Here is a 16437-nt window from a genome sequence, read left to right on the forward strand (position 1 = left end):
TAATATTTTGATAACACATGAAAATAGTTATCAGTTCAAAATTTATCAGAGAAACCTGTTGAAAGAAAAGACACCTGAGAGAGAGAGTTCTTGCTTAGATGCCCTGCATTGCTTCATTGATGCTGTTTTGTCGACCTGATAGATGATCTTCCCCACTTCAGCGGATGAATAGTCGCCTTCATCCTTCAGGTCAATGACTGTGTTCTCTTACAGAGGATCACTCTGATGATGGGCCACAGAGCTTACAATAAAGTCTCACATCTCTTGTCCTATGCTGAGGCACAGAACATGATCCCTAAAAGACACTCAAAATACGACTACTGCCTAAAGCATCCCAACGTCTTCACATCTCCACAGCACATGTTCTATGGTAGTTTCCCACTGAGTGATGCTTCTTTCATGGGCTTTTATACATCTTCAAGATCAGAGTTTTAGACTTGTTTGAATGGAAACTAGGGAAATCTTTAAAACCGGTGTGATGGCTAATACTGACTGTTCACTTGGCAGGATCTACAATAACCTAGAAGACACTGCTCTGGCACTCCTGTAGGGAGTTTCTAGACTGGCTTAACTGAGGTGGGAAGGCCCACCCTAAATGTGGGTGAGTCTATTCTATGAACTGCATCCTCGGGCTGAATATTCAGGAAACAGGAGCTGAGTGCCAACATTTCATTTTTTTTGCTTCCTAACCGGCCACCTCAGATTCCTTCAGACGTGCCTCTTCCATCATGCTGGACTGTGCCCACAAACTGTGAGCCAAAATAAACAAACCCTTCCTTCTTTCCCTCCCTCCCTTCATCCCTCCTTCCTTCCTTCTTTTCTTCCCTCACTTTGTTGGGTATTTTGTTACAGCAACAACATGAGTCATTAACACAGGAACTTCTCACCAGAAAAACTGTTACAGTAAAAATAATGATAAGTATCTAATAGTGACCTCGCCACTTGCTAAGAAATATTGAGAACAATTCTCTGTTTTCTTCTATTTTGTGTTGTTTGTTATATTATATTTTGAGACTAGGCCTCATTATGCAGCCCTGGCTGGCCTCAAACTCACAATCCTCCTGCCTCTGCTACTTAAGAGCTAGAGTTAAGGTGCAGGTAGCATCACCCAAATAAAGCCAGCCATTGTTTTATCAGTGTTTCCTTGTATAAACAAAGATTAAAACAGAAGTTTAGAGACAATCTTTGAGATTATGCATATTAGATTAAAAAATTTAAAACATAAAAAACAAAAACAAAATCTAACTATATGTGAAAGAGGCCAATGAACTAGGAACAGAGCTGAGGCCAGTGCTGTCTTTCTTGAATGTTCCCATGAAAACAGCGTTATGGAGCTGACCAAGTTACAACATGAGGGTAAAAACTGCATTATGGGGAAATAGGATGTGCAGATAGATTAATGACCTAGCTACCAAGTAATGTATTGTTTTGTGAACTACCTATGGTTTGGTTCATTCTTAGCAGTTAACAAAGAGATCCTCTGAAATATCCTAGGTCGGAAGCCTTGCCTGTCCTTGCTGCCCCACTCACCCTCCGTTCCTGTGAGCATGTGCATCACCTATTCCCTTGGCCTCCAAGCAGCTGTTCCCTCGGGTCCCTTCAACTCTTTGTCTCCTGGTGAGGCCTACTCTGACACTCTCACGTACATTTTCACTTTCTCTACCCTGCTCCACTATTTCCTTACAGCATACACCACTATTCATTCCAGTCTTCGTATGGTATCTGCTTTATCATTTTAGACTATATCTCTTGGAGAAAAAGTTATAACTTGTTGTTCCCCAAGCATATTCTGCCAGCTCCATGTAGTGTGCCGGATGTGCTATAAAATATCTGCAGAAAGAAGCCTAGATGCCAAATGAATATTGAAATACGCATTCAAACTACCAAGCAACTTGGATGGACTGCGGAGACTGAGCTCAATCAATCAGAACTGACCAAGTGTGATTCTGAGAGAGTAGTTTTTAAAGGTTATAACAGCCAGGGAAATGACATGCTGGTACACAGTATGCAGAGCTCCCTCAGGGAAGATCATTTCTCTTATTTTCACTGTTAATATAGCATCTCATGATGTAAATCGGGGGGGGGGGAGGGTGTGCTAATAATTTTGGTCTTAGCCATGAGTACTGAATAGCCCTACCTGAGAAGCCTGTGTAGAAACATGAGCTGAGTACTAGGAAGTCAGGTTATGTGTGCTTACTGCCAGTACCAAAGGGATGCTGCGTAGTGAATACAGGTCACTTTGCAAAGGATTCCCAGGTAGTGCCACACAGGAGTCTAGTGCTACTACTCAAAAGTCCTAATGCTTGCAAAAGACCATCATTATCTCCAAGCTACATCAAACAGAGGGCAGCTGACAATAAGGTTCCATATAAAATCAAGATCAAAAGCTAAAACAAATATGATATCAAAGAGTATAAAATAAACAAAAGAAAACGGCAAGAAATAAATCTGAAAATTATCCCACAAATAATCTTTAACTCAAAGGTATGAGTATACTCTGAGTAGATCATAGTATCTGTTAACTCATAACTCAGCAGGCATATACTTTTTAAAAACGGCAATGGATTTCCATGCAAGCATACAGCAAACCACAGGATCTTCTCACACCAGAAGTATCCAATCTAAATCTAAGCATCTACTTTATGAAGAAGAAATGATTCTTCTTTGGACTAAGTAACTAGATGCTCTCCGTGTCATTCCAAAGAGCAGGAGGAAGAGTCAGCGGGCCACTTTTAACACAAAGGAAAGTGTTTGTTCCTGCAGGAAATGGTTTCATCAGCTTTACGAAAGAGCTCCAGTTTTGAGTTTGCCCAAGGTAAGAGGACACTTGATGTTATCAATCAGATCCAAATATGTAGCTAGCATGAGAATTAATACCTTAAATATTTCTAAACAGAGTCTTAGTACTTAAAACATTGAAAATAATTCTTTACTAATGAATACTGTGATAATTTGGTAGTAATCCTTTCTAAAAAGACTGCTTTAAAATGATTTCAATGAACAGAATTATGAATGTTAATTACAGATGCAGATACACTTGCACATGTTAATGAGAAATTCTCAGCACTGTCTATGGACACATGGAAGCAGCCTTGAGGATGAGAGGCAGAATTTCCTACCTGAATTGGACAGAGATTCAGGTACTCAGTAACAACTTCTAGTAAGAAGTCAGGGTTGAGTTTCTCAAAATACTGTATGCCGAGAGGGAGGTCTTCCAAGTGTGAAAAGTGAATGTTCACGACATCATTCAACAAATTTATAACTTCGTCTTGACGATAATTTTTTTTTGTAGCAAGAACCGCATGCAAATACATTAATTCCTGAAACGTAAGTAGAGATCCTGTCATTCCATCTGGCTATAAAGCCATATATTTCTATTTACATTTCAAATGTATATCAAAGTATTATTTATAGTCAGGTATTCAAATGTTTGATATAAGATCATTCAAACCTAAGTGTAAGCTGAATGGAATTTTAGGATCATGGAGAAAAGCATTTCAAGTTGCAGAGAGGTAAACTAACACACGACACTGCACATTAAAGTTGGTGTTCATGCACCATGTAGAGCTAAGGATGAACGAGCAGCCACTCCCATGGTTCATATACAGCAGCTGCCATCTGCCATCTGATCAAATGCCGTACCGCGGATTTTCCCATTGACTGCTGGAATTCACTGAAGAACTCCAATTGCTGGTCTGCATCTTGCAACTGCCCTTCTATTAACTGACATCGGATAAGTCCTGAAATCAAACAGAAACAATCAGGGCCTATCCCAACTGACTAAACTAAGTTAAGGGCTGGAAAAAAACTGAAATAAAACACAGCGGGGGGGGGGGGGTGGGCAGGGGGAGGAAGAATAGGTAGCCAGGAACTATGTAAAGCCTTTTACTGCACAATCCATAACTTGATAGAAGCAATCACATAAAATCCATTCTTTCAAGATAGTATTTGAGAAGTAAATTGCTAGTTTTAAAGATACAGACTTTCCCTTCTATGTGGAAAGAATTTAAGTATAAAACAAATCGATATTCGCTGCTTCAGTGGGCAGGTCCTTGCAGTGAGTTGCTGTGGAGGAAGTTGTCAGCCTACCGGTGACGGCGGAGATGTTGCTCTCATTCAGCGTCATGGCGGTCCTGTACCACTTCCAGGCCTCCTTAATTTTGCCTTGGAGAATCATTTGGTAGCCGAGCTCTGTAGCGATTTCTGCTTGCTGAGGGGTTAAGCTAAATGCTTTTTCTAGGAAACTTTGAACTTTTTGAAGGATGAGTTGATTACGTCCACACTGAAAAGAAAACAAAACTGATTTAGATGAGAAGTCTGGTCTCAGAATTTCAGACCAGTTTCTCTCTACTTTTACATATACAGCTTGAAATGCCCATGACGCAAGGAAGGGGATAGAGGTTACTTAAGAAGGAAAGGCTTTCCACCATCTAGAAGGAAGGAGAATAGAGATGAAGGAAAGGCTTTCCAACATCAAAATGCTATAACAACAAAGAGCATATAAGCCACCCTCCACAAGCTGTGTATTGTAATAAGTACTATGGCATTGCCATCTTGACACATAGTTCTGTTTTAAAAAATGTAATTTTTTTTTTTTACAAATTAGATAGGAAAATCTTTATTTTAAGCTTTCTAAATAAGTGTACATAATTAAGTAAAAATCCCTTTCCTCCTCAAAGACAACTGTACCAATAAGTAAAGTATTTTAAAAATATGTGGCTTATATGATTTTTTTGAAAAAACTTTACCTAAAAATTTGCTGATGCCAATGCTGTTAAGTAACTATTGAATCTATTAACTTTTAAGAGCAACACATTCTTCTAAGTATTTCAATAAACAAAAATTCTATAATCATTCTAAAAAACAGTAAACTTGTGCCTTGTAGCACAAATAAAGAAGAAAATATCTTAATTCATACTTTCATATTTTTTCTTTCTCTTAAAATTCATACAGATTACATGTTTTAAAATAAGATAACTGTTAGGCGTTAGTAATTAATATCTTTAATAGTTTTTTCAAGTTAGCTTGATAATTCTTTTACTTATGTTTATTTTTGCCCATATATTTTTGTTAGTTTATTATACTGTTCTAAGCTCTAATTCCTTTTATTGGCTTTGCTATTCTGTTGTGTTTTTCTTCGATCCCTGTCACCTTGCCAGTACAGAATATTCATAACAGAAACAGGCCTTTACTCTAACAACAACAGCAGCAGCAAATCCAAGACACTGGCCTTTTCCTTCACTGAAACACTCTATTATCCATTTTAACAGATTTTCTCAAGGGTTTTATAATAGAAGCACATAACACCACTAAGCCTACACACTGGATTCTGGCTTCCTCTGCCTGGAAGGCACTCTCTAGTTCTAAGAGCCCCTTCCTCATGATCCCTGAAGGCTGGAAAGTGTTAACTAGAATCTCCTGGGTGTCCTTTTGTGGGAATGGATAAGATGCTTAGAGCATATCCATTTCACTGCAAGCCATATGTTCCTCAGCACTCCGCTCACTGACTAACTTCGAACTCGTTTTTTTTTTTCCTTTTTTAGATTAATTTATTTATGTATGAGTGCTATATCTGCATGTACACCTGCATGCCAGAAGAGGGCATCAGATCACACTATAGTGAGCCACCATGTGGCTGCTGGGGATTGAACTCAGGACCTCTGGAAGAGCAGACAGTGCTCTTAACCGCCGTCATGTCTTCAGTCCCAGCTGCTAACTCTTATTTAATGATGGAGTCTGGCTAGTAAGCAGTCTTACGGTTCTGCTGAAGGCTATTGTAATCTTATAGAAAAGTTGAGCATTCTGTGGTTCCATGACATCCAATGCATTTCCTAAATTTTCCAGCTTTGTAGCAGCCTAAAACAAAATAAACAGAAAAAAAGAATTTAACACATGAATATATACTCTAATACACTATTACTGATATTTTTTAAAGATTTACTTATTTTCATTTTATGTGCATATGTGAGTGCCTGAATGTACGTATACACACCATGTATGTGCCTGATGCCTGTGGAAGCCAGATGTCAGATCCCCTGGGACTGGAGTTACAGATGGCTGTGAGCTGCCATGGGGAAGCTGGGAAGTGTATCCAGTCTTCTTCAAGAGCAACAAGTACACATCACCACAGAGCCATGTCTCCAGCCCCAGTACTCATATTTTAAGAGACCTTTGTTTTTACAAATATGTGTGCATGTGTGCTGTACTGAGGTATATGCATGAACAAATGTCTGTGTTCATATGGTTTTTGTGTGTACACATCTGTGTGTAGAAGTCAGAAGTTATGCATTTATTGTTCTCTTACTTTTGAGACAGGATCTCTCACCAAATCTGGAGTTTATTAATTCTGCAAGACGAACTGGTAAGTGAGCTCTAGGTATCTTCCTGTGTTTCCCTCCCCAGTGCTAGGAATATAAACGTGTGCCATCATGCCTAAGACTTTATAGGTGCTGGAGATACAAATGCAAATCTTCATGATTGTGCAGAATCTACACACTGATTATTTCCCCAGATCTGCCAATGGAATCTAAAGCTGCTTTGCTTCTTTTTTTTTTTTTTTTTTAGCTCCAGTAATTACATATAATTATTTCTTGTTAGTACACATCACTGAATAGAAGCCTCTGGATGGGTAAAGATAGGCATAGGTAATCAACAGATGAACATACTGAACTCTTTCTAATAATGAAGCCATGCCACAAAAGCTGTTTGAGTGACAATCAATTTACAAAAATGTTACATGAGCCTTTGGACTTCATAGATAGCCTAGCTCATATTTGAAATGGTTTCTACAGTGGAAAAATCTTGAAAGTGATTAATATAAATAATTCTTGTTGTTGTTTCTGGTTAGTTTCTTTTGAAGCTGAGAATCAGCCTTGCATATACTAGGCGAACCTCTCTCCCACTGAGCTCCAAGTAATAAACGAGTTCATAGAAGATTTGATCCACTAAGATTCTTCTAGTGTCTACTCAAGTATTTGCTAGGTAGTGTTATATTAGCCAAGTTAAACATGCAGATCTCTTGTCTACGGATTAGGTTTTGCACTCCTTTGCCAGTGTCTAGTGAGTGTGTGCAGTAGCATTGAAACAGGTGTACATTATTATAAGGATTTTATCCTATGCTCATTAACTCACACAAAGTCAACTAAGCTGCAAGCATACTGTTAAATCTTACTTTGCATATGTATATTCATATCTAGATCATAGACAATGCTACATACTAGCACCTTATAAAATATATATATATATGTACTGTTATTAATAATCAAAAAACATTTGAGACAAATTTTCCTACATGCTTTTGCTTTACTAGGTAGTAAAAGAAGCTAAAGTCTTTGTAATGTTGTATTTCTGGCAAACAGTTAAAAGCTGTAATAAACATTCTGAGATAGAACTTCAAGCTTCGAATGAATATGCTCATATGCATTTATAATGGTGTGTGATGAAATTCATCTTGACATAGGCGACTAATGTCACACAAGACAATTTACCTTCTCTATGTCCCCTTCCCTACACAAATAATATAAAGCCAGCATTCTCAGTGCCTCCACATTGTGACTGTCCTGAAGCAGCAGCCTGAAAGAAAACAAGCCAGTTAATAAGAAGATAACCTTTTTGTTGTTGTTCCAGGGTTTAAGAGTTTTATGGCTTGACTCTTCTACTACTCCGATAGAAGTTCCAGAAAACCACAACAATGATTACTTTAGTTAAAAAGTTGTCTGCAATTTAATTTTTAATCAATTAATTAATTTATAGACTCCAGATTTTCTTCCCCTCCTGGTCCACCCTCTGACTCTTCCACATCCCATACTTCCTCCCACCCAGTCTCCCCAAGGATGTCCCCCCACCCCACCCCACCAGACCTCTAAACTCCCTGGAGCCTCCAATCTCTTGAGAGTTAGGTGCATCTTCTCTGACTGAACTGAGACCCGGCAGTCCTCTGCTGTATTTGTGCCTCTCTCATTTAATGCCGTGAAAATGCTAAAGTATTAGTTAACTATACACAGCAGTGTACTAAAAGTTGAGTTCTGGAGCTGTAGACATGGCTCAGTGGTTAAGAGCATCTGCTGCTTCTACAGAGGACCTGGGTTCTGGTCCAACTTGCCAGCAGTCCCAGGGGCCCTGACACTTTCACCTGGTCTCTAAAGGAACAGCATGCATGTGGCACATTTACATACAGGCAGGCAAAGCATTCACATACATAAAAGAAAATATGTAAATAAGCAAAAACTTAAGTTGAATTTATCTCAAGGTTTTCATTCAAGAAATTCTAAGAATGCCAAAATGAGTGAAATGTTTACATATGTATTAATTTATTCAGAAATTGAAAATAGACTCCTTTGTGATAAAATACAAATTGGAAAATATGAAAACACTTTTTAATGACCAGGAAAAACAGACATAATTCTAGCAAGATACAGACTATGCTATAGGAATTCTTATGAAACTTTATTAAGTGGTATAACAGAAGTAACTGTTTAAAAGGGATCATGTACAAGGTATCCTCTCATGGGTATATGCAACAATGAATTTTGGGTTCACTTTCTCGCCCTTCTGAATATGTCTTCTGCCATGCAATTGTACATCTTCTCTGAAGATGTTGGAGTGTGCTATATGGCACTGTGACCACAGACTGGGCTTTTTTTTTTTTTTTTTTGTTTGTTTGTTTGTTTGTTTGGCCAAATGGATGATTGCAGTAATAGTTTTCCTTTCTCTGCTACTGGTGAAATGAACCAATTCAAGCCTGATTAGATTAAAGATTATATATATGCAGGTTTACTTGGAAGCACCTCTCTTGCAGGTTCACAAGCTCTTAGGAGCTAGGCCAGAGAAGTCACCATGGGGAGAGAGAAGGTGGGGAGGAGGAAAAGAAGGGGAGAAAAAAGCATGTGCAGAGAGCGAAGGGAAGGAGAATAAGAGGGAGAGGGAGGGGGAAGGGGAGAAGAAGGGGAAGAGAGAGGGGAAGGAAGAGGGGGAGGAAGAGGAAGAAGAGGAGAGGAAGAGGAGGAGAAGGAAGAAGAAGAGGAGGAAGAGGAGGAGAAGAGGAGGAAGAGAGGGAGGAGGAAGAGGAGAAAGATGGGGAGGAGGAAGAGGAGAAAGAGGGGGAGGAGGAAGAGGAGAAAGAGAGGGAAGAGGAAGAGGAGGAAGAGAGGGAGGAGGAAGAGGAGGAAGAGGGGGAGGAGGAAGAGGAGGAAGAGGGGGAGGAAGAAGAGGGGGAAGAAGAAGAGGGGGAAGAGGAAGAGGGGGAGGAGGAAGAGGGGGAAGAAAGGAAAGGAGCATAAAAACTGTCTAGATAATTAGGGAAAGCCTTTGAGGGAAGGACAGCCCAGGCTCTGGGTTGGAAAGTTCAGGGTTGGGGGCAGGTAGAGACTGAGGGATGCTGGGAGAACCTAGAGGCAGGTCTGTTATGATAAGTAAAATATGCACCTTGTTCCCTGGTCGGGGTCCTCATCTAAACAGGCAGGACAAAGACCTCAGCCTGCACTGCATAGGCAGTCTGTGTTTCTGTCTCAGCTTTTGTGTCTTTGCTATTTCCAAGAGGAGTATTGCCTCTGTGCAGTTACTGCTGGTTACTGGGGTCTGAAACTTGAAGGAGAGTCCCAGCAAATCAAATCCTGCCTGAGATCAGCCAGTTTACATTACTAATATGCAAATGAGAAGCCACTGCAGACTGTTTTATTCTGTGAGATGTGTAGTTGTTTCACTCCAACTGCTGTCTGATAAGATACTGCTCAGTTTGAGTTAAAATAGGTTCCCCCAAATAGGTAGTGTTGGGTAAAACATTTGACAGGTTTATTCCTTAAGTTTGTTCAGTGGCAAAGTGGGAATACTGATAATCCTCAGGCTTGACAGCAAACACTGTAACCACTAAGTCACCTCTCCAGCCCCAATTCTGTTTTTAAAAGCAATACAGTTTTAAGTACTTTTTCAATTCTATGCTGCTTAGAATAAAATCACTCTTATTACTTGAAAAATTAAATTTTATGCTGTGTAAATCTTGTAATGGACTGAACAAAACCTGCTTTCCTTTTTTCTCATGTATAACTAGATCCAAAGAGGATGTGATATATCATTTTCCACACAACCTTTGTGCTGTCTCCACTGTCTGATCCCAGTCCTGCAAAGCCAGTTGTAATTTCATTTTCTTCTCAAAAGCAGGAAGGAAGCTCGGAAAGTTTACAATTATTTGGCTTACGGTCTCCAGAGCTCCGGAATAGTTCTGTCGCATCTCCAGGCACAGTACCTAATGGGAGGAGAAAAATGATGTCAAAACCATGGCCTTGGACACCAGGCCCTCTCAGGCCAGCCTAGGCTACAGAGTAAGTTCCAGATCAGCCCGGGCTATGGCCAAATACTGCTGCTTAACATTTTATGATATTTTTTCAACAAGGAGCACATCGTTTTCTGTACAAAAAAAGTAAGTTTTTACCAAAGTCACACCTTAAAATATCACAGAAAAATTAGCATACATACATCAGCAATTTTACTCTAAAAGAGACTCTTAATGTACTGAGTAACCTGTTAACAGGATAAAACTTAAAAGACTGTGCAGAAGTATTAAGAAGCTGAGACAGGAAGATGGGCATCATTTAAAGTCAGTCTGTCTCTTGTCTTCTACATGGGTAGCCTGAGATGTGGTACAGAGTAACACCATCTCAAAAATCAAGCAAGTAAAAGAGAAAAAGAGTTGTTTGCTTGTTTGTTTTTAGAAATACATTTCTATTTAGAGTGGAAAAATACCTTTAAAGAATCAAGTATCTCTAGGAGATTTTAAGTAGCATACAGAATTAAAGCAATTTTATAAATGTTACACTGTATTTGGAAATACTACTTTAAAGTTAAAAATAATTTCTACCAACTGCCATGACCTCACTTCAGTTCTAGGAATTATCTTAAGGAAGTAACTGAAAGAATGACATCACAAAGATGTACACCCATGGTGGTTATTGTCCAGCTTTTGGTGTAGAAAGGAAAATAAAAATTAACCCACAATGTCCATAAAGAAGACATTACCCAAGAGATCACTTATTTAGCAGATTAGGTGGTCCTAAGAAGGACCACATGAGTTGTGCAACTTCTATTCACTGACACAAAGAATACCCATCGCAGCTGACAGGTAGTAATAGTTATTTTCTTACTCAAATGTTACTATGTTTTCTGGAAATATTTTTACAGTGCCTATGCACTGCTGTTTCTTCCAGGAGAAAAGAAGCTGTAAGTGTAGTCAGTATATTGAAAATGCACGGTGGGCTCTGCAGGATGACTCAGTAGAGCAAGCCGTCTGTCACCTTTTAATTTCTTCGTCTAGATTATCTTTGCCTCAGTATATTTCAATTAACAATTATCATTTTGTCAATATTCTTTTTTTCATATAGTTATAGAAAAGTATAGTCACCAATAAATCCATATGTCAAAATAAAATAAATTTCCAGAAAACTGACAATAATAAAAGAAAGATTAGGCTAAATGCAGTGCACATTCTCTCTTGGAATCTGCCTACATAGCAGGACTGACAGTAATGAAGCCCTGCCTCAGAGAGATGCAGTGTCAACATCTGTACTCTGTCCCTTAGCCCCTCCCATAAGAACACACACACACAAACGGCATCTTAGGCCACACTAAACCAGCCTGCACTTAATTCTGAGTAGAGATATTAATGTGGCCCTTCTGCTGAATTAATTGAAAAGTAAGTACATAATTATGTACTTTTTAATTAATTGAAAAGTAAGTACGACATAATTATTGTCCTGCAAAGTAAGACAGTGGATCTGCCAGAGCTACAATTTTTTGTCTCTTCTAGAACTGACCTTGAAACCTAATTGCCAAACTGACAGTTGCTGGGAGGTGGAGCCTGGCAGTCCAGTCATGAAAATGCAATGCCTCTGTTAAAGGGCCCGTGGTGACAATGCCCACTCTTTTGGTCTACCCTGTGGGGAACAGGCCTTCTTCATTAGGAAAGACTGTTCAAGGAGCCATTTTCAAAGAGATAAGCCCCTGACAAGATAACACTCCTGCTAGTGCCTCTATTTTGGACACCTTGGCCATTAGAAGTGTGAGAATAGAATTCTGTTTCTTATAAACCACCAGTTCTCTGACTTCTTTTTTTAGTTGTCTTTCATGGGGTTGGGGTTAGGGTATGGCTTCTAAAACAGCTTTCTATGTAGCCTAGAACTTATGGCAGTCCCCTGACCTCCCAAGTACTGGGATTGTAGGTGCGAGTTACTATGGCTATAATGTCTCAGGTGTCTTTGTCACAGCAAGATAAAATAGACAATACCATAACTCAAATAAATCATTTAAACCAATAATTAGCATTATAGGTCCACCTCTGACCTCAGCTCCACACTCCCCTTCTGTCCTCTGACCTTTAACTTCTCGAACTCACCCTCCTCTGACATGGATTGTCGGCTATGCCCTTAACATGCCTTGAGTTATCTGAATCTGTCACCTCTTATTGTTAATGTTTTCGAACTATGCTATCCCGGCTGTACCCTCATTATCTACCTCTAAGTCTCTGTTCAAAAGCCAGATGTGCTGACTAGCTCATCTCCACCTGCAAGTTCCTGCCCCTACTCCTGTCTCCCATCCCAGCTTTACTTTTTACTGGACTTATGACCTACAGTCTAGTTATACACGATGTAATCAACTTATCCATTTCTTCACCATTCATCTCTTTAAGAGAGGAGAAGCCCCACAACATGAGGTGTTTGCTGTTTACATGTCCTGCTTCTTCTCCAGCGATCCCTCACACATAAACAGATGCAAGGAAACACTGTGGGAACAAACTCAAGGACCAATCGCCACCGACATAACATTGATCCAGAAATCAGGCAGTTTGGTAGAGAAGTCACTTCTCTAGCTGTGTCCTACACAGATGCAAGTCCCTCTGACGGCTGACAATAGGACCATGAATACTGTCTTTGGTGATCTACTTAGTTTTATTACATTTCAGGTATTCTTTAAGTTGTAAAACAATTTCTTCACTTGGACCCCAACTCACCTTACCCAGCAGAGCGAAAATATCGTTTCCGTCTTGTAATCCCTCCTCAAAGTACCGTAGGGCTTTTTTAGCATAAGGTTCCTTCCCTCTTGTAATATCAAGCCAGGCTTTCAAAACGGGTCCCTGGTAAAGAAAGATCCTACTGGAGTCAACATGAATAGCAGCAAGTTTATCAGTGATTATGCTATGGCTGTCCTTCTGTAAGCCTCCGATAGTACACGATCATCATGATGACAGCAGCCTTATCATAGCTAACACGTGGCTCACTCTGTGAGCGTGTGTTGCCTCTCTTTGAATACAGCCCCAGTGAGCTGGGGTAGGACCAGAGATGGCACCTTACTTCACACAGGATAAAGACCAAGATAAATGCACAGTGATCTTCACAGGCTCTGCAATAGTCTAGGGAATTAGATAAATTCCTGGGAAATGAAAAACTGAAATCATGGATGTTTCCAATGGATTGGAAGGTTTGTGGGATTTCAAAGAAGATATTTTGTTTTTAATGTCACATAAGAAATGGAACATGGCCTGAGAGAAGGATAAACAAAAAGAAAAAAAGAAAAAAAAAAGGAATGGGATATGTTCTAGCAATAATCTTTAAGTTTAATTCATAAACATTTAATAAAGATTATTCTTGCCTCCCTGAATATTCACCTGAAAATATGGGCCAGACTCTTAACCAGCTCCCCTTCAACTAAGCAGACCACTTTCCAGTCTGAGTGGGTTTCAAAGCGTATTTCTGTGGAGTAATTGACAACGTATAGTTCTAGTCCGTAAACTTTCTAGACTTTAGAATATAAAGCCTTCCTTCCTTTTCCTGAAGCTCACCGGCTATTCTGCTTTGCCATCACCTGAAACACAGCATGTGTCAAGAAGAACATGTCACTTCCCTCTACACCCAGTGTCTTAGCTCAACACTTCCCCCTTGATGTCAGGGCCCCGAGACTGTCCTTGCTTGCATGCCTCATTATCTTTCCCTCTATGTGGGTCAGCTGACAATCCTGGTGGGCAACAGTTTTGATTTGTCCTCCTCTAGTCTCTCAATCTCTTCTGCCAGAATATACTACTACTTTCCCCAGACTTTAGTTTCTGTCTGAATTGGTTCAGCCTATAAACTATTAAAATAATCTTCTTGATCTGTGTTATAATAAAGTAACTTGTATTATTTAAAGCCTTTAAGGATTTTTCAATGTCTGTCAAAGCATCTACAGTTATTCTTACCTGGTAACCATATCCTTCTATCTCTCCATGGTTTCCTTTCACCGTTTCGCTTACAGTTTACAGTCATTTACCTCACGTCTCTTCAAAGGTAGTCTCTCAAGGCAAACTGAAAGCAGGTCTCCTCACCTCTCCCCATCATTTCCAACCTGGGGGTAACTACACCTCCTTTCCAGGTTTCCTGGTGAAACTGAATGGTTTGTGGGGGCAGGGACTGGAGGGTTTGTTTTTGGTTTTAGACAAAATGCTATTTCCTTTGTAAACATTTTCTCTCAAACTTAACCTTACAGATGGAGCCTTTCTCAAAGTAATGACTTAAACAGAATAGGCAAGTAACAAATGTCTCCCTGAGCACTTGAATCACATCTCCTCACAGCCCTTCAAGTTCTTCTCAGAAAGTAACACAGGCCTGTGCTCCACGCTGATTCACCAAGAAAACAAGGCCAGTGCTCTCTTTATGTTCCAAGTACAAATGGTAGCTATGCGGTGCAACAAGAGGGAAGGGAGTGAGGAGGACGGAGGGAACAGAAAGGAAAGAAAAAAGCAGGACAGTCTCTAGTCCACAGCTACTAGTGCAGCAACAGAAACCTTAGCCTTACCACGTTAGTTACGGTACTTCATATACAGTAAAGTTAAACAAAGGATGCTACTACTCAAGCCTCCTTTAACATTAGTTTTAAAATAAGAAAACTGGTCACCTCGTTGCTATCATGTGGCATTTTTGACATTCTGTCGATATATTCTCTCGCCTTATCATGGCGACCAATGTGCCATAAAAAAAGGCCTGCGTGGTACAAGGCTTTGCGTCCGGCTTCTTTCCGTTGCTCCTTCATTTTGGTATCTAATTCCAGGATAGCTTCTCTATCTGGGAGAGGAAAATAATATTAAATCTAAAATAAAATTAAATCCCAGATCGTGTTTATTTATTAGAGATCAGATGACTAACCAGGTATGTTAGCTATTTTCCTCAACTGCAGCATTATTAGAAACAAAATACATGCTGTACATGCCATCTAAATACTGATAGTATTGCTGCTTCATTTAAGAATGAGCAAAATGAACCTTAATAATGTCTTATTTAACCAATTAAGTCCAAATTAGAAATACAAAATTAATGAGTTTGCTGGTTTTAAAAACCAATACTTTAAAATAGGCTTATTAAGTTTCCATCAGAAACAAAAAACCATATACATATCATTAAGCAGAGCTGAAAAGCAGTTTCATGCACTCAAATTGTTCCTTATATAAATTGTTTAATAACTGGTCCAGGTATCATATTAGAATTTAAAGAGTAAATGAAAAGTTGGGCTGGTTAAGGTGGCTCAGTGTGTAAACGTGTTTCCAGCAAAAGCCTGGTATCAGGAATTTGATCTGCAAACCCACGTCAAAGGGGAAGATGTGGTGGCATGCATGTCTAACCTCGGCACTCCTGCAGTGAGATGGGAGACTGACTCTGCTGCTTTGTTATATGTCAACTTAATATCAGTCATTTGGGAACCCCAAACAACTATATTATTTTTGTTAATGAAATGTATATAAAAAACTGTAATATTCTAAAATGATACAAATGCCAGGGGTAGTGCCAGGACTAGCTCTCAAACTACCCAACTCTGCAATCCAGTTCTGAAGCACATATGTGTGGTTCACTCACTACAGCTCTTTTGTATCTTTGAAACGTATTTAGCACAGTCCTAATGGAAGGTACATAACCGTTTACTTGTCAGTGTTTTACTTATTTATTTATTTATTTATCTGCGTATGCGTGCTTGCTATGAAAGATGCATGTGATGTTCTTTAAAGATAAAAATGCTTCTAATATTTAAAAACTCATTCTATGACATGCAGCTTGTTTAATTATTTAAAATATTTACAGTGCTATTAATTGTTACTGGGCACACACATACACAATGTATTTTTAACTGACTTAAAGCTTGGATTCTCTTCTGTCTCAGCCATAGCTTACATGTTTACTTGCTAATACAAAGCAACTCAACTTTAAAGACCATTCCTTCCACAATACAGACACATGGCCCAACCACTACTTAGAATAACATTCCATCCATGAGATAGCCATGAATCCCAACACTACACAGAACAAAGTTCCTTCCATAATATATCCACATGTCCCAACTACTACCAAGAATAACGTTCCTTCTGTAATAAGGCCATCTGTCCCCACTGCTGTACAATGAAAATCATAATGCTGCTTCCAGAACGCAGCC

At 39.3% G+C, this 16437-nt stretch overlaps 1 protein-coding gene across 1 annotated transcript in view; it reads right to left on the reverse strand.

Moving 5' to 3' along the window:
* Ttc21b (tetratricopeptide repeat domain 21B) overlaps window positions 1-16437 on the reverse strand; it is a 66545-nt gene that overhangs the window by 44932 nt on the left and 5176 nt on the right. Inside the window, exons 4-11 of the mRNA XM_034494527.2 lie at window positions 14914-15080; window positions 12998-13120; window positions 10083-10240; window positions 7488-7572; window positions 5758-5856; window positions 4090-4282; window positions 3643-3740; window positions 3120-3320 (exon numbers count right to left, since the gene is read on the reverse strand). Coding sequence (XP_034350418.1) covers window positions 3120-3320; window positions 3643-3740; window positions 4090-4282; window positions 5758-5856; window positions 7488-7572; window positions 10083-10240; window positions 12998-13120; window positions 14914-15080 — 1124 coding nt within the window. The remainder of the gene's footprint in view (window positions 1-3119; window positions 3321-3642; window positions 3741-4089; window positions 4283-5757; window positions 5857-7487; window positions 7573-10082; window positions 10241-12997; window positions 13121-14913; window positions 15081-16437) is intronic.

This window comes from Arvicanthis niloticus, chromosome 2, assembly GCF_011762505.2.
Source record: "Arvicanthis niloticus isolate mArvNil1 chromosome 2, mArvNil1.pat.X, whole genome shotgun sequence".
NCBI classification, from domain to species: domain Eukaryota; kingdom Metazoa; phylum Chordata; class Mammalia; order Rodentia; family Muridae; genus Arvicanthis; species Arvicanthis niloticus.